At 36.7% G+C, this 19056-nt stretch overlaps 1 protein-coding gene across 4 annotated transcripts in view; it reads left to right on the top strand.

The window, feature by feature from the left end:
* The window catches only part of LOC139449526 (DCN1-like protein 4), a 32413-nt gene extending 14585 nt beyond the window's left edge, over positions 1-17828 (top strand). For 3 of the 4 annotated variants that reach the window (XM_071230957.1, XM_071230956.1, XM_071230958.1), the window contains 7 exons: positions 12233-12300; positions 12836-12909; positions 13550-13641; positions 14946-15054; positions 16266-16370; positions 16687-16789; positions 17229-17828. In XM_071230957.1, the coding sequence (XP_071087058.1) occupies positions 12233-12300; positions 12836-12909; positions 13550-13641; positions 14946-15054; positions 16266-16370; positions 16687-16789; positions 17229-17290 (613 nt within the window). In that variant the 3' untranslated portion in view covers positions 17291-17828. Of the gene's footprint in view, positions 1-2823; positions 3325-12232; positions 12301-12835; positions 12910-13549; positions 13642-14945; positions 15055-16265; positions 16371-16686; positions 16790-17228 lie in introns of those variants that run through there. The other variant, XM_071230959.1, reaches the window with a different exon arrangement.
* The last annotated feature ends 1228 nt before the right edge of the window (positions 17829-19056 follow it).

Genomic DNA, 19056 nt, shown 5'->3' on the forward strand with positions numbered 1-19056 from the left:
AATTGGGTGATTTAGATGCATCAGTGATTTACACATTTTCTCCGGTCTACTGGTTTCGTTGGTGGGAGACTTTCCTTTGTTCTCAGACATGTCAGAGGACAGATTTACTCCTGATTTCTACTGTGACTGAGTATTAACAAATAATTTGGTGATGTGTTAATTCCCATGCAGCCCTTCATATGAAATTAATCTGAAGAATGAGTTGTATTGTGGGTGTTTTTTTTTTTCATTCTATATTTGGCTCCATTGTTACGAAATTTTGTTGTCTTCTGAAAATTGTTATTTTGGGCAACCAAGAAAATAACAATAGTCTTGATTTCAGCCGGGAGACTACTTTAATATATCAAACTTTGAGGGATGCTATAGTTACCATGTTGTTGTGTTGTTATTGATGTGTTTCAGAGGAAGCCTATGATTTTTAATTCCAAGTACTGCTTTTATCCTTGTCCTGCATCATGATATGGAATGTATATATTTGCTGAATCCAGAATGTATATTTTTTCTGAATCCCAAACCAGGCTAATGGTAGTTTGCTATTTTTAGCATCAGTTTTCTACGTTGCTTTGCAAGATGCATTCAGTCAACATGTTGTGTTTGTAACAACGCTGGTGTCATGTGAATTCCATTGTGACATATTTAGGTCATGTGTTACTAAAGGTCGTCCAGCCTTTGATATTGCTTGATGGCTTCCTTTAAACTCAACACTGGTCATGACATATTAATTGTTTTATTTTCTTTATCTTTTTTTGTTATCTGTTGCAAACATTTCCCAGTTCATCTAAAATGTCTATGGTGATTCAGTGCTGCATATATCCAAATTTCAATTAACCCTGATAAAAAATCCCCACTACATTTCTGACCAAGCTGTTTCATAAATAATGGGTTAATTCCTTCATCCAGAAGTTATCCAAATGAATACAAATTTACAAAGAACTGTATAAAAACAACTTTCACTGGGAAGGTAAAATGCTATGTTTTCTGTGAGTTTGGCATTCTACACTATTCTATTACTGAGAAACGTTTATAAGCCCATGGCTACCAGTAAAAGGTTTATTTCTAATACTGTTGTATCCTATATGATTCTCACAATCTTAATAGTCTCAGTTTACTAGTCTAAGGAAGTCTTTCAGAATTATTTTCAATACAATCAACTATAATTGTTATCGTAGCAGCTTTCATTTTAATTTCAGTTTTATACTTAAGACATTAGTGTTAGAGACCATGTACTTTCCAGCACTGCAATATGATATATAAGCTTTAATAGTTTATGCATACTTGATGTATGCAGTATATGTGTATTACTAGAGTGAATGTGTGAGTGAGAAGTATATCATATCCATAAAAAAAAAATTAAAATGTACTGATAAGTTGTGCTATATGTCATAGGCTTTATTCTATCCTGGGCAGAAGCCCATTTTATCTTACAGGTACTTCTTGTTATAAACAATAAGAGAAAAACAAAGAAAAAAAACAAACCCTATAATCCTTATGTGCTATCTATTTGATCAATAGTTTTAGCCAATATTTGACAAGACATTTGTTTAGGATGGTGCACATGATCACTGACAGTAACATTGTTTCACTGTGATTACATAAAAACCCATGATTTATGATAATGGGAATTCATTTTGGCAGATTGAACAAAACTAAACAACTAATCATATTAATGATTCGGAAAATGTGAAGGCGCCCAAGCTTGGCCGTCCTAGGCTGCTGACTTTCATATGCCTGGTAGTCATTAGTACAATAGAATCAGTGCTGGTGGTTAAGTTTCTTGACTGAAGATGACCTGTGACCTGGGGTCAAGCTGGGTCAGTATGACCAAGCAACAGTTGATACCTGACAACACATAGTGTATGTAAATACTAGTCAGCTGATGTGGGCTGACGCCAAGCTGGCACATAGATCCATGTAAGTCTATCTTTCCCTTTCCACTTTCTATGCGCAGATTTGTGCCATGCATCCATAGTTTTCTTTTAAGCTTATTATGTGTGTATCAGAGATGTTCAAATTGTATCATTGGTTTTCTTGCAAGTGTTGATTCCCATCTCTCTTCCCTCTCTCCCCCCTCCCTGTCCCTCTTAGATATCCCTCCATTCCCCTTTACAGCTGGTATGTGTATTAAGTTACATCTCTGCCACTGCTTTCCAACCTCCTCATTATAACGCCTACATCCAATGTTTTGCTATAAGGCAGATCTACCATATTGGAATTACCACAGTTTAAAAAGTTAATAATGCTAGTGTAAAGGCAAGTTTTTTGTGAGTTATAAAATATGTCTGTCCAGTGGATCATGTGAAGGGTATCCCGTGCGAATTTGCCGTAAAGTGTATGAAGGTGTGTTGTTGATTTCCCAGCATATGGGCCATTTCCCAGTGGACATTATGTCAGTGTGGGTAATACTAATAGAAGGTTATTAGTTCAAGCTGACTTGAAATCAGCTGTACCCACTGCATTGTCAGTGATGGGTCAGTGAAAGGTCATAGTGGTGGGTGAACAGCGCTAACAACATAGGGTTTACACAGTTACAAACTTGGGACTGCACCATAAGACCAGTTACAGGTTGTAGATCCAACCAAGTGGGAGCCTCAGGATTGGTATATATATATGCATCATTGTAGTGGTGGTGCCGTGATAAGGGCTTGCTTGTGGTGGTATCATTTTCACCACTTACACTAGCTGTCTGCATCTAGTTTTCTTCTTCTGTTCTATGCATGCTCCTTGTCAGAGGGGCTGTCTACCTGCTTGATGTACTTTGACTGGAGTGTGCAGCTCGGCACTGTAATTGTCTGTTAGCTAATGCTTGAACAGTCACAGCCAGCACACAGATGGTATTCAGATAGTGCAAGGTATCTCCTGGATACTGAAGCATTGGGCAGAGTGCCCAGGTTTAGCCTAGTACACCATCACAAGGAACAGCAGCAGGAGTAGGGTAGTGACAGCATGCAGGGTGCAGGTGCCCTGCTGTGAGCGACCAGAACAGAATTTGGTGGACCAGCTCCAGATGTGAAATGGTCGTATAGACAGTGGTGTAAGGATATATCGTGGTATAGTGGTATAGTGGTATACCCTCAGGGCTGATACAGCCATATGTAGCAGTGAACACAAGGATGAACACCTGCTCCGGGGTATAACTCTCACTGATGTTGAGTAGTACTCAGTGTACCGTTACTGTACAAGAGAATTGTCTACTTCCTGAACCTGACATGATGGTATAGATATGTAAACATTGGTACAGCCCAGAGGATTGTTGTTCAGTGGATTGTGTTGTGGATTGTCGTTCTGTGGATTGTAGACTGTGACTCTACCAACAGGGAGTATGTGGTAGGTTTTACAACAGAAATGTCTTCAGTTCAAAGAATTATGGTTCGACTGAGTGTTACTATCATTTTCTGTTTTAAACACAGACCTATAGTAAAGATGAACTTTTCAGCCAGTGCTGAAGGGTTAATGTTGTTACGTGGCATGTTCGTGATGTATTATCCTTCTCAAGAAGAAGCTGACGACCACCTGATTCTTTCGTATTACTATACTTGATCTGTCATGCCAGTTAAAACAATAGTACTGTATTCGACGTAATAAGCGCCCAGGGCGGTCTCAAAATTAGAAATAGGGGCCTCGTATTAGAATATTATTTTGGTGAAAAAAATGACAGTTGAAAGATAAATTTTGTGGTTTATGCTGACAGCCTGAAATGTTTATATGCGTCAGATATATTTTTCCAGAATTTAATTGCCCATAATTAAGAGTGTATATAACACACGAGTGCGTATTATACGAGAATAAATAAGTCTTTTGTACATTGATCAATCGGAAGGGGTGCTAATTGTGATTGTTCACTAGCCAATATATTAGCAAATATCGCCGTGGGCGCTTATTAGAGCTTGGCACTTATTACGTCGAATACGGTAAATAATGCTTCTGTATCATGTTTATGATCCCGTTTTCCTGTCAGTATCACACTACCTTTAATTTAAGTCAGAATCGAATGAAGCGATGGAATGAAACCAATGTGTAGTGTATGCATTTTAAAACAAGACTGAAGCACCAATCTATCGTAAGCCAGTGTTAAAGTATGGGAGTTACTATCACCTTAGCGCTAAGATGGCTTTGTGGAACGGGGCCCTGGGGACAGGGTAAATGGTTTGACTTATCCTGGGTTCGACACATCGAGTGTGACCTTATGACAGTCTGACCTAGCCATCAGACAACAGAAAGTGAACAGAGTACATTGTGCATGTTAGGTAAATAACATTTATATAATAGGAAATAAAAACAAGTATTTGTCATACTTCCATTTATGCATCTGTATGCATTTTATTCAGATTATACAAATTCTAAGCAGTGCTTTTAAAAGATTTGAGTTTGACTTACTAGGGTAAGTTTTGAGATATTTTTAACACCAAGGACTGATAATTCAGTTCTAGACAACCGGGAATTGGCTCTTCGAGTTTGAGATGCATGTATCATGGTTAAAATAGCAGTGAATATAGTATGAGTTTGCTGGGACCTGCCTGCTGAAAGTTTATGAACATATCATAAAAATATGACTTATCCAGGCTTGTAATGTTCCAGTATTGATGGCACAGACTGAAATTCCTGAATATGTTTAGGTAGAGAAGGAATGAATGTTTCATGAGGTATCTATTTTCAGTAAGTTGTGAACAGATGAACCATTGAACATCCTAACTGCTTAACTGATGCTTGCCAGATCTCTCTGACCTATGACAATAGTGTTTGGTTTGATCCTCGTTTTAGTGCTTCAAATAAATATTTTAGTCAAACGCTTGTTGATAAGCTTGTTAGTGTGCAAGTCCACTTTGTAACCTAATTTCATACAGTGGGAAGTTTGAGTATCATGGTAATTTGCGTCAAGGAGCAGGGTAAGTCTGTTTTCAACCGGGCAAGGAACACGTTTGACAAGCAACCCCATCTGGCTGGCTCGAGAGAAACTGTTTCCACTGTGTTTACATGGTACTTCACTTGTGCACAAACTGACAGGTGTTTATCTGATGATGCAGGGATATTTATAAATAGATGTCACTGCGTTTACCTCATCAATACATATTGTGATAGCTGAGTCATACTTTGTTTGCTGTAAAAGGCACTTTGAGCACTCAGAAAATTGACCAAAAAAAGCATTTATCAAAACCATAAACAAGAGTTAAATTTGTTTAGATCAAGCGGCAGTGAACAAACTTTGTTCAAATGTTGATGAACTAAACCATTTCCGATAATGGTTGCCAGGCAATTATATAATCCTATGTTTCTGTAGACAAATCTGTAATCTGGTAATATCGACAATATACAGACTGATGTAAATTTTGTGTCTTATTAAGGGACACATAAATATTGCTTACCAATTGGTTTGTGTTTAACTTCCATGACTGGTTAATTTAGGTTTGTTCTCATAGAGTAATGAAGTCAGTTTTAGCGGTCAGACTGAGCTACTACCAAATTTAGCAAATAGTATTTTGAAAATTGATGCTGAATTAAGACCTTGGATACATGGGTTTGCTAATTGTGTATTATATTATCGTCAGGTTTAAATTCACATCCATTGGTGAAACGTGTCGATCTTATTTTTCAAGCATTGTTATTGAAGGACAATTCTAAGAGCCTATTTGTTTATATTTAGTTTCTCGGTGCCCTGTAGATGGATTCTGACAGTTTCATACAACCAAAATGTATTAATGGTAATAAGTGAATGAAAAACAGTTCAGCAATCAGTTTGACTAACTAGAGTAAACATTTCTCTGTTCCAGTGGACTACTTTTGTTGTAGATTGCTAATAATGGCAAACCAGATGTGAAATTCTCCTGTTCAGCTGTGCTAATCAATATCTGACTTTAACATGTTAATGAGGTTAGATACATTTTGTTATACTCTATAGCACATCTAGGGTTGTGAGGTTATTTCAAAGGGTGTAGTCTTTTTATCATACTCATGTCATCACCATTTTTGCCTTTGAAACTGCCTGACCAATATATCTGAACCAGCGATAGAAACTAACTGTTTTAGTCTACTGGTCCTCATGATGATAACATATAGCAAAACCCTTAAAAATAGCCAATATCTGCTCGTCCTTTTGATACCTTAACTATTGGGCAGTTTGGCAAGGCCTATAGGACTAGTGCAAATTTCTAACACTGTGAACCTTGGTATGAGTACTTCCACAATGACAGTACCAAAGATCATGTGTGATTCGTTTGTTAGTTTTAATTTTGTTGCAGTGCTTTAAACATTTAGTCCTAAAAACATCCACTTGAATGATGACATTTAAGTTTGGTGCACATGTTCCTCATAATGATTGTTATTCGAGATGGTTTAGATCAAACAAAATATTTTAATCTGAAATAAAAGCAAATATATTATACAAGTCGTATTGGTATAGTCAGCTGATAGTTATGGAAGTTTTCTGTTCTTTGAACTACAGTCCTGCTAAGTTATGTCTGACAGTAGTAAAGAATCTGTTGACCCATTGTCAATCTCATTAAAATCAGATCTTAGTTCTCGCTGCCGCTAAACAAAGATCTGAGGACATCCCATAACGGGTCACGTCAAACTGACCATTCGCGAACTCTGACCGACCAATTGAATTACTGACAAGAAGTCAGCCAATCAGAAGGCAGCTTTCTCGTGCTTTAAGGCTCTACTTTCAAATTGGCGACTACGCTTCGAAACATATTTTGACAAATTTTCACTTAAAAATTTGAAACCTGAACAAAAGAACATTCTCGAATGGCTAATATATGGTCTAGATTGTATAGATTCAGTCGTTAAGCCCGTAACTATCGTTTGGAATACCCTGTTTTTAAAGTTTTCGAGGCTGCATGATGAGAAATCACATTCCGACTGTCACTTTCATGATCTGGTAAGCGACACTCTCATTGGTTGGATGAAAGGTCGTTTTGACGTGACCCCTAATGGGATGTCCTCATATCTTTGTTTACCGGTAGCGAGAACTATGATCTGATTTTAATGAGATTGACCCATTGTCTGTGGTTCTCAAAATTACAAGTCATTTTAAGGTGGTAGAAAATAGCACCAAGAAAGAGTAACCATGTGGTGAATAGGCTTTTCCATCAAGTTCATGCGCTTTGTCCCAAAAGCTGTGTTGCATGTTATTTGGGAGCACTGGTGGCCCAGTCGTCACAAACTGCACAAACTGCAATACTTTTCAAAGGTAAACCAAACTCAATAACTGTATAATAATAATTAAGGATTTGGAACCAAAAGGCTTTAATTTGAAAGTTGAAGCAAATTGTCAGAGCTTGTTAGCAGGTCTGAGGCTTCGAACAGGTTGGTACTGAAACTGTACCAAGTCCATCAAATATGAAGGTGTTGTTCCATAGTCTGGTAGATAGTCTGGAAAAGAGGTATTTTTATCCGCTGTTTCACTAGTACTGCCAATATGACCAATTTATTACACTCTATTTATTCACTTTGCTGTTTGCACTGCTGTGATACATGAGTCATTGTTGTCATTACTTCTCTGTGCTGTTCATTGACCAACAAATCACACTAAAGTCTAGCCCTAAATATGACGCAGTAGATCTGAGAATGTCCTGTTGATGAAGAGTGTTGAAGGCTATCATGTGTTGGAATTATCATCATCAAATGTTTATTTGGCTTTACCTACATCATATTCATCACAATCAGGTCTTTCTCTTCTAATGAATGTTGTAGACATGTTGTTATCAACAGTGTTCCCGTTTACCGGTAATTACCAGTGTTTTGCTGGTAAAATTAGGTTTGAACCGGTAATTCATGTGACTGCCAGTCCCTGTGGACTGGCAAATAAAGTACCTCATAAATCTTAGTTGTTGAACAAAAAACATCAGCAATATTCTCATTTATAGGTATATTTTACAGCTTTTCTGATACCATCGGGTTTCCTCTTGTCTATTTTAGTGCAAAGGAATAATATTTCGCTTTGCTTCGAGGTTAAATATATATTTGAAGCGACTTTTTCTCGAAATATTTAAAAGAGAAAATTGTGACTGCACTTTGTGTGAATGATGTGTTGATCTAACTAAGATACTTCAGAGATGAATTGAACATGATGTTGAAAGAATTAAAAGCAGGAATTTTCATACATATAGAATACTAAACAAGCTACCGTGTAATACCAATTTTATGAAACGAGTGAATAGTTCTGGTATCTGACGAGCGAAAGCGAGTCAGATACCACGGCTATTCACGAGTTTCATAAAATTGGTTTTACACGGGAGCGAGTTTAGTATTTTATTTATTACTTGCTATTTATAACGTTTTTAGAATTATACTGTTGAGTGTAAATAGGCTGACACCTACACGATCCACGGCATAATCCAACTGAGTTTAACACAGTAATACTTCAAATACGTCAAAAGTTGAAATGTATGACTTTTATACCATCCAACGGTCCACCTTTAGAATTCAGGCGTCCGTTCCACAAAATTATCGTAGCGTTAAGGTTATCGCAACTCATATACTTTAACTTAGACCGACTGTCGTTGCGCTACCATACGATCGCCTTGTGGAACGGGGCCTTGCACCTCAAAGTTTACAATCACGTCACAATACCGATGACGTAATTTGTGGAATTGTGTTGCAAGATCCTACAGCGAAACAATGCCATGTGACGTCAACCTAGCAACAAGGTTGCTGGGGTCATCGAGTGTGCATAAGCTCCTCTCAGTGATCTATCATCTCCACACGCAATGTCGTTGAATAAGCCAAGGGATGTTGAGAGCTTTCAATATTTGTTCGTGAAACGTGTTCCGAGAGTACATAAGCACGCGTTTTGGTATTACACAATGTGTAATACAGCTGTATGTTTATTAAACGGGTGATCTTCACGGGCAAGTAATAAATTGTTTTATTTGTTGAAAGTTGCCACTGACAAAAACTACTGGGGGACTGGTAATTTTTAGAGTTGCCAGTCCTCCAGGACTGTCACTTTCAATAGCCAGCGGGAACACTGTATAAAACTATGTTTTTATTTTGACCACAATTTCACACTAGGTGTCAAACCTTCATACAGACAGTTGAACTACTCTTCCAATATTTCCTGACAATTTTAGTTTGGACACAAGAAATAGCCACTGGTATCTAGAGGCCTTTTCAATCTTTTGCTTTTCATATGAGGGTTATGATGAGGAACCCTTGACTTTCATCATTACATTGAACACTTCCAGCCCAAATATTAATGTGACTTCAGTGGTTTCAAATCAGAACAGTGATTGGACCTATACTTTTAAAAATTACATTCATGTCACTTTTGATCCAAGGATTATTAATCATGGTTTGATCAATGTAAAGATCCCTGCTGTTGATGAATTTGATTACTAATTTATAGAAATATCATGAAGTACCAGTCAGTTTACACTTCAAGCCTGGAAAGTTCATCTGATAAGCAAACTGCTTCTGTTAGTAAGTGAGATTGATTAATGTTTGTATGTGCCGGATATCAGTACGCTGGAGGTGTCAATGACAATTTTGGTTTCTCTGACATCTCAGGATCTGAAAAGCGCAAATGTTGGAATGATGATGTTTGTAACATCAGTGTTCGAAATTAAGGGGGTCTTGGGGTCCTTGACAATTGCTCCTATAGTATTTGAACCTAGAGACTCTCTGAATCTTGAACTGTTATTTTATCAGTCAAGACACTAATTTGCTTCTTCTTTTTTCAAGCTTTTCTATCAATTTTTGCTCTAATGATACCCAGACATTTACCATGTGATTCAAACATACAAAATATAAATCCTGCAATAAAATGAAATTTGAAATAAATAATTCTCACTTTTAAATGTTCTCGTGGAATTATGACTACATAAACCATATTTACATCTTACCCAAACCAAATATCTGTGACACAATGCATATTTGTTTGTATAATTGTGTATTTCATCCAATGATAACTGTTTATTATGACAGTTTGGGGAATCATTTCACTTCAGATTTGGATTAGAGGGGGTTTTTTAAATGAGTTTTGTATAAATTTTTTAGGGGAAAATGGTTGTTTTTACTGCAGAATTTTGTAATTTACTGCAGAATGTTGATAATTTTACCAAAGAATTTGTCCAGCTCGCATAAGGAGAGTGACAAGCACCACTTGACGATCATGCTTCATTTCGAACACTGCACATGTAATGATGTACAGCATTCTCCGTTGTTAAGTGCTCCGCTCCAATAAGCATGATAAGTGCAATCTGAAAAATGAAGAATAGAATAAGGAGTAATTGACACTGTCTTCAACTGTGTTCACCCATTTCCAATAAATAAGATTTAAAAAGCCATTTGGAATTGTTTTTTAAGTATACTTACCACTGCCTGCAGACTAATGACAAGCTCCATCAGGACATTCATATTGAAATACACCATCATTCTCATTCAGAAGTGATATACTCTACTTTCCATAACCAGCTGTGCTGATATTGAACATTTGATTGATAGTAGTTAGTTTACATTATGTAATCGAGCAAAATTTTCTAAACTCAAAAGATATTTGCTCAGCTTGTGAGGATAAACAAGAAAGTTGTTATTCTTATGCGTAGTATTTATGCTATCAAAACAATACTACTGTGGCACATGTTCTTCAGTATTCCAAACAAGGCTGTAATAATAGTACATTGTAATGATGTAACATTCAACTTGGCTTTAAAAACGACTGGCAACTAAATAATATTGAAAAACTGGTGTGTGGACTTGAATATTTCTATGGTGTAATTGAATGTACAAACAGTCATTTTGACAAAGACATTAAATAAGAATGTTCTAATAATTTGCATGAAATAAAAGGGTAGCTTTGAAAGGTATGATGATTGCCTTATATTTTTATTGGATTAAGTTTAGTATGAACAGAGCTCCTGATAACTTCTTGAGCAATTTGAGTTTTTACTCTAGGGTTTTTATTTTAATTGGGTTATTACATTTTTCATTGGGTAACCAATATTTGTTCACTCATCTATTCATCACTTTTTTGTTTTTTTTCCCAAAAGTAGTGAACATTTAAAGATTTAAAAAAAAGTAAATAATGTTTTAGATGTATATAACTGTTCTCAATATATAGGTTTAACTCGGAAAGTAAATTAGCTTGTAATTGTGTTTTGAAAATTAGCTCCTTTGTACACATGCTGAAAAAGCTTCATTGGGTATTTTCTTGTGCTGTTTTATACATTTGAGTTTTTCATTTAATGCATGCATTTCTGTATCCAAGTTAATTGAAAGTCATTGGGTTTTTGAATATTTTTGGGGGGTGGGGGTGGGGGGGTATGTTATGCAAATACACAGCTTATCTGTGGCTCTGAATGAACTCTGTGAAATGTTTATTTGATTGTTTTGCAAGGACAATCCAAGCTTCAAAACGTTCAATATAAAGATTCTTTACATGAACAATATATGTCTACCCTTGAAATGTAACAGTGTTTTCAGTGTTTTTGATCAGTGTATTTTCTAGGACATTGACTTATCTTCATCCAAACTGTCCAGAAGATGTTTTTCAAATTTGGTAATGTCTCGTCATATGTGATGGATTCAGTAATCCGAAGACCATCACTAGCATCACTGACAACTACACACCAAGTGATGACATCATTGACAACTGTTTCATCAATACAATTTGATCATTACCATTGGATTGGAGCATAGAAAATATAGAAGTTAAGATATGGACATGTGCATGATATTGTCATCTTGGTCAAATAAACATAAAGTTATGAAATTAAAATTCAGCATGTGATTGATGGCAGAAAATTGTTCACAGACTTGGATAAATACACATGTAATGATGATGTCATACAGAAATACACATCTGTGAACATGTCATAGAGAAATACACACAATTTTATGACATCATAGAATAATACACGTGATGTGATGACATCACAGACATACACATTAAACATAATGACATCAGAGTCAGTGCACACAAATTGATGACATCATAAACACTCACCCACACAATATGATGACATAATAAACATGATACACATAATTTTATGATATTGACATTTCTCAGTTCACAACATGTATTACATAGTACAGTTCAACATGTAGAGAAACTGACTTGAATGCAGAACCTTTTCTAGGTTTCCTTCCCATAATGGGGAGGAGATCATGGATTGTTTGCAAAATGCAAAAGTTATTTTCTAGGTATAGATGACTTGTGATCTTTTATTATTGTGATACTGAAATAAGTCCTACAGACAACATTGTCAATAATCTCCAATTTACAATGTTCTTGCAGGTCAAGACGTGAGCCAGAGAGTGCCTTCAATGTCAAGAAATGTACCACATGGTTCCAAGAGTATACAGGTATTAACCCAAATATGACATTAATAATAATTGATTACTTCCTACATTGTGCTGAGTCTTGATTAACATGTTGATTATTAATGTGATGTGTTTTCCTTTTTGACTGCAATTGCTGCAATGTATTGTAAAAAAACTGCTTCTTGTGTCTTACTTCTTTCTTCATACTATTATTACAATCAGAACTATTTCTCAAGCAGAGTCAACTCGTTAAATCAATTATCATGTGGTTTGTCAACACCATGCCTGTGCTCATGGGTTTCACCCAAGTGGTAAACATCTTAGACCAGCTCCACTTTGTTCTTTCTGTCTACGTTAAGCTGACAGTCATGACGTAACTGTAAGACTGTTCTGTGTGGCAGAAAAAAGCATTTGAGTCGCTCCATCATTTATTCTTCGCATGCACATCAATTACAATGGCTTCAAAGGTTAGGATTTTGTTTGTTATGACTATTTTTGCAGACCAGTAAATCTGACCTGTGTTGACTGAATTTGATGTGTTTTCTGTGACATTGCATAATGTTTATATGTACATCAGGTCCAGACGAAGATAGTATTGGTCCGGAAGGCATGGAGAAATTCTGTGAAGATATTGGTGTTGAACCAGAAAATGTAGGTTTCTATTCAGATATGGACTTTGGAATGTTAGTTTTGAGCTCACCAGACTGAAACTCAAGTGAACTTATGTTGTGGTCTGTTTGCCTGGAAGTTCATCGCAGCGTTCAAAACACTCTTAGCACTATTCAAAATATTTTCAACATTTGAAAAGGATACAGAAGTATGAAAGACTTATTGGGCCAATGACATCCAAATTATTCTAAAGTCAGTTTGGTATCATCAGGGTCATAGCATAATAGAAATTTCCATACCAGAAGTTGAGTAGTATACATGTGTGTATACTTTGTGGTCTCGTATGCATCCTGGAAAAGAATGTGTTTGTATGAACTTGTTATGAATGTGTTACTGATAATTGCTGAGCTAATATGGAAATGAATGAATGAATATCCTCTATATATCAAGTAATTATAGTCCTGCACCATGACTAGAATATGTTTATTTTATCAAAACAAAACCCATCAAGATATATATATATATATAAAAGCAAGTCTAGCCAGCTCCAGCCTGCTCATTCATGAAATCAGCATCAGGAAAATTATTTGTTTTAATTTTAGAGGAGAGAAGTGTATTGTGTAATATAAGATTTCATAGACTATATGTTAGTCTAAAGTAATTATTGTGTGTTATTTTCCAGATTGTGATGCTGTCTCTAGCCTGGAAGCTTCAGGCTAAGAATATGGGTTTCTTCACCTTGGAAGAATGGCTGCAGGGAATGACATCATTACAGTGAGTGGCACAGCCATTACTTTATCTTCTCTTCATGTCACACCAGTTTGGATGAGTTTGTTTCATTGTGGTGAAGTGAGGTCTGTTGTCTTTGCTGTCGGTCACATTGGAACATTTTGCCGTCTTGATGTGGCAAGAAATGTATTCACCGACAGCTGTTTCTATTGCAAGAGGTTGTGAGGCTTCAGTCAGAATACATCACATGTACCTAATGCTTGTCATCATGGCTTGGTTAAGAGTGATTGGTTGGTCAGGCTGTGTCCTGGCTGACTGCAGCTCACCTACCCAATGACACAGATCATTGCTCATCCATTTGTCGCTGGTTTGCCAGGCCAGATATAATTACCCGGCATTTACAACCAACTGGCCACCATGATATAGCTTGAATTTGCTGAAAAAAGTGTTAATAAACATTCACTCACCTACTCTGTCGAAGTCAGGTGACGGATTGCTTAGTACTGTGCAAAAATGCCCTTTAGATCCTGCTTTGTCAGTTCTTGATCTGAAGGTACATAAGGGGTGAAACAACACAGTAGGGTCACGATATGATACATATCACGATACGATACATATCAAGATAAATAGGTCATGATGCGATATGTATCGCAATACGCATATTTACATCCAATCTCGTGAAAACGTCTTTGAAAAACTACTGATATTTCAGAGCAGGTTCTAAATGAAAAGCTAGCTGTAGATTCATGTTCGTATTTTAGTGGTCAACTTGCAACGTTAATTCCAAGACATTTTGCAATATTTGACAAACAAAAATATTGGGGTGGGGGTGGGTGTCATTAAGTAGTAAGCAATTTATTTTCACAAGTGTATTGATACAGAAAAAAATGTATCATATATCGTATCATTACATGAAAACTCATGATGCACCGATGTATCCTTTCACCCCTAAGGTAAATACAGTTTGTGTGGAAAAGGACATGAAAAGATTGTTTGAAGATCAGGCAGACCAGTAGCTCCTCAGTAGCATTATTACACAGCACAAATCACAAGCTTACAATAGAGGTGACTGAAACTTCAATTTGAAATTCATGTCAGTGTTATTGACATATGGGATAGGAAACTTGCATAATTACTGCTCGTCGTGAAGTATACTGATACTGATGCCTAGCAGGCAGCTTTTTCAAGTACTGTTTATAGGTCACCATTTAGTTGACCAAAATTCAAAGTTCGAACATGCCACCTTGACATAGTTTCTATGGTTTTACCTGTTCTATATTTAAATGTAATAAGGGTTGTTTATTTTACAAGTTGTCTGAAGGATTCTATCAGCTGCTATGTTTCTACAGGTGTGACAGTATTCAAAAGGTGCAACAGAAACTCGACTACCTCAAGTCTCTTCTGGATGATACTGTACATTTCAAGAATATCTACCGCTTTGCATTTGACTTTGCCAGGGTATGTTTCCTCGACATTATTACTGGATGGTAGTTTATTGGATAGGAAAGAATCAATGAATCGGAAATGAATTAATAAGGTGTGTACAGGTATGCAACAACTTTCAGCTCTTAGATTATATGCTCCTTGCTTATGACACATGTAACCATGGTCACTCATTCCTGATTATGTTTGAAAATTCATCAGGGATGCATGTTATGATGTCTTGGGAACTTAATCTTCACTTGTTGAAGTGAGTCGGGTGAAACAGTTAACTGGCAATAGTTCACACACTACAGTTAGATGGGGAACAGGTGGCTTATTCTTCTAAAGCACCACAATTTGCTGTGCAATCTCATTAAAATCAGACCTCAGTTCTCGCTACCGCTAAACAAAGATCTGAGGACATCCCATTAGTGGTCACATCAGAACGACCTTTCATCCGACCAATCAGAGCATTGCCTACCAGATTATGAAAGTGACAGTCGGAATGTGATTTCTAATCATATGCAACCTCAAAAACTTTAACTCCAAACGATAGTTACGGGTTTCACGACTGAATCCATACAATCTAGACCATCTATTAGCCATTCCAGAATGTTCTTTTGTTCAGATTTCAAAATATGTTTCAATGCGTAGTCACCAATTTGAAATTAGTGCCGTAAAGCGCGAGAAAGCTCCCTTCTGATTGGTCATTCCATTGGTCGGTCAAGTTTGCGCAAGGTCAGTCTTACGTGACCCGTAATGGGATGTCCTCAGATCTTTGTTTAGCGGTAGCGAGAACTAAGACCTGATTTTAATGAGATTGTTTGCTGTGTGACGCTTATGAAAAGCAGAAATCTATGATGGAGGGTTTGAATCCCAGATTGTCCTGAGCATGTTTCTAGGTTTGTCAGCACCATACCCATGATTGTGGGTTTCACCAAAGAAGTAAACATTTAAGACCTGCACCCCTTCAAACTTCATTCCACAGGAAGTTGACACTGTGATGTAACTAAGATACTGTGTTAAACCAAACTCACTCCCACAGCTGAGTTAGATCAACATGATATTCACAAGGAAAGATGATGTGTGTGAGTTCAGTGGGGCAAACACAGCCATCTAGAAATGCATTTACTAACATTCAGAATAAATGCATATGGGGTGAAACTAAAGCTTTATTCTGGAATACCAGGTACAGGTAATATGAAGTTTCAGTAGATATATCCTAATCACTGTCACATGTCTTGCAGGAAAAAGATCAGAGAAGTATGGACATTGAGACGGCCAAGGCAATGTTGTCTCTGCTCCTTGGAAAACACTGGTGTTTGTACGGGTCCTTTCACCAGTTTCTTGAGGTACAACGACGATGAGGATGAGGATGAGGATGAGGATTTTAGTGGCTACAGAACAGATTGAATGATTGAATGTCTTACATGTAATAGCTGACATTGTACATATGGAGACCATGTGGAAGAGGGTTATGATTAAAATGGCAAAGATATAAGTTTCACATCCATGTTGAGCTTCAAATTTTATAACAAATATGCGTTATGGACTGTTTGGTGAATCTTTTAATTATTGTGAACACATTATTGTGGTTCTCAATGTGCAAGTTTCTTTGTGTCAACTTCTACTGATGGCCTGTAAGTGATGTGCTACTATTTGTTTCAGCAATCCAAGTACAAAGTAATCAATAAGGACCAATGGTGTAACATTCTTGAGTTCAGCAGGTCCATAGCCCCAGATCTTGCCAACTATGACGAAGACGGGGCATGTGAGTTACAATCCAAACATACAAGTTTTCAACCAGTCAGGACTAGGTTGTTTAAGCCAGTTAGTGTGATAAATAAAACGACAAGACAGGATCGACCAAACTTTGTTCCCGACTTAATATGTGGTTTGGCCATTTGCATGTTTCCTCTGATGACATTAATGCATTAAAATACAATGTTGATGATGATGATGATGATGATGATGAAGCAAAACGCCATCTCTTGAACACTTCTGGTAATTTGTCTGAGACTGTATTCACAGGAGTTTTAACCTGTACAAAAGTCAATTTTCATTACTCATATCTGATGGGGCAGAAGGATACAATGATAATTTAGCTCCTAATTCCTGTGCTGTGATAAACTTTTATGCTGAATTGTGTGGGTAGTTCATAGTGTAAGACTCTTCCATAGATTTAATTAGACTGTTTCTTTTCATTCCAGGGCCAGTTTTACTGGATGAGTTTGTAGAATGGCTTCGTGAACAAAACAAGATGTCAAGTTGAGGTTGGATGGCTTCAGTCAAGAGTGCTAGATGTGTCATCGACAGATGTTTTACACTGATTTGACAATATGTGGAGAAACATAAACTTGTGTGTCGGGTCTCCATGGCAACGGATGAATGTTTGCAGATGTGTTTGTCTTTCACTTGCCACCACAGTTGGTCAATGAAGCAATGCAATCCTTTGGTCATGTGACCTGCTGCAAGGCATTACGAACATGATCTTGCCCGCAGTGTGATTATGACTGTCGGGTCACCCCATCCAGCTACTTGTGCTTTATTCCATGTCTTGTAACCATGGCAACGGTGCTGTTGTTACAGGTTGTCCATGTTCCTGGGAGACTTGTACTGAGCAATCACTCTGTTGATATTAACATGATCTGGTAAGGGGTGGGGTTGGGTGGGATGGGGTTTGGGGCAAGAGAGTGAAAGATATTTTATCACTGGTACCAATGCCAGTGAATAGGAGCATAAGATTTCTTAAACCATACATGTTATTTACAACTTTTATTGTAAATGTTCAAGGTTTAATAACTACAAAATCACACCAAACTTGAATTTTGTTGTTTGCAATGCTGTCTGTGATGGAATGGAGGATGATTTAATGGACCATACTATTGTTTTTATGGGGGACATTTTACGTACTTACAGGAAACCCTACAAGTGACAAATGTAATGGGAGACCAGGGTGTTACAAGGTCCCCAACACTCTTCTGTTTGTTGTAAAGGCCAGCAAAATTGGATCAGTTGAATGATCAGATTCAGGATCGATTGTTGTTCAACGCGAGCACTCGGCAATATTCCAGCTTTATGTCAACGGCGTGTAAATCATCAAGGCTGGACAAGACAATCAGTGATTGACATAATTGATCTACGCAATTTTGATATGATGACATGCATCAACCACGTCAGTGAGCCAGATCCTGTTAGTCAGGCATGGGTTGCTAAGACCAATTCTGACCCGGATCTTAACATGATCTTGATTGACTATGTGTTGTCATACTCTAATGGATTATAATGTTGAAGACTGATTTTCCCTGATTGATTATTTACTGGCTGCCATGTTACTGCAGGAATGTTGGTGACTCCAAACAAACAAAACAAAATCAAATAAAACACCACACATTCAGTTTTGTTGCTGAAATTAAAAAATCCTACATATATTCTTTTTCTTGCAAAACCATGAAATACTGCCAGGAAAGAAATAGACTGCTGCCTGAGTGTACGGAAGCCTTTTAGGGCCATTTGTTTTTTATTTTTTTCGATACTATCTTGAAATTTCAAGATACTAAGTTGAAATTTCAAGATACTATATTGAAATTTCAAGATACTAAGTTGAAATTTCAAGATACTTTCTTGAAATTTTAAGATACTATGTTGAAATTTCAAGATAATAAGTTTTTAACATCCTAAGATGTAAAAATACGTTTGAAGTGAATAATCTTGAAATATCAACTTAGTATCTTGAAATTTCAACTTTGTATCTTGAAATTTCAACTTAGTATCTTGAAATTTCAAGATAGTATCGAAAAAAATTAAAAAAACAAATGACATCCTAAGATGTAAAAATACGTTTGAAGTGAATAATCTTGAAATTTCAACTTCGTATCTTGAAATTTCAACTTAGTATCTTGAAATTTCAAGATAGTATCGAAAAAAAACAAAAAAACAAATGGCCCTAAAAGGCTTCCGTATTATAATGATAGGTCGGTACGCCTTAAAGTATGAAAATAGTAATTTTAATAACCATCACATACTACGAATGAACAT

This window comes from Haliotis cracherodii, unplaced genomic scaffold, assembly GCF_022045235.1.
Source record: "Haliotis cracherodii isolate W230 unplaced genomic scaffold, xgHalCrac1.p SCAF_8, whole genome shotgun sequence".
Taxonomy (NCBI): Eukaryota; Metazoa; Mollusca; class Gastropoda; order Lepetellida; family Haliotidae; genus Haliotis; species Haliotis cracherodii.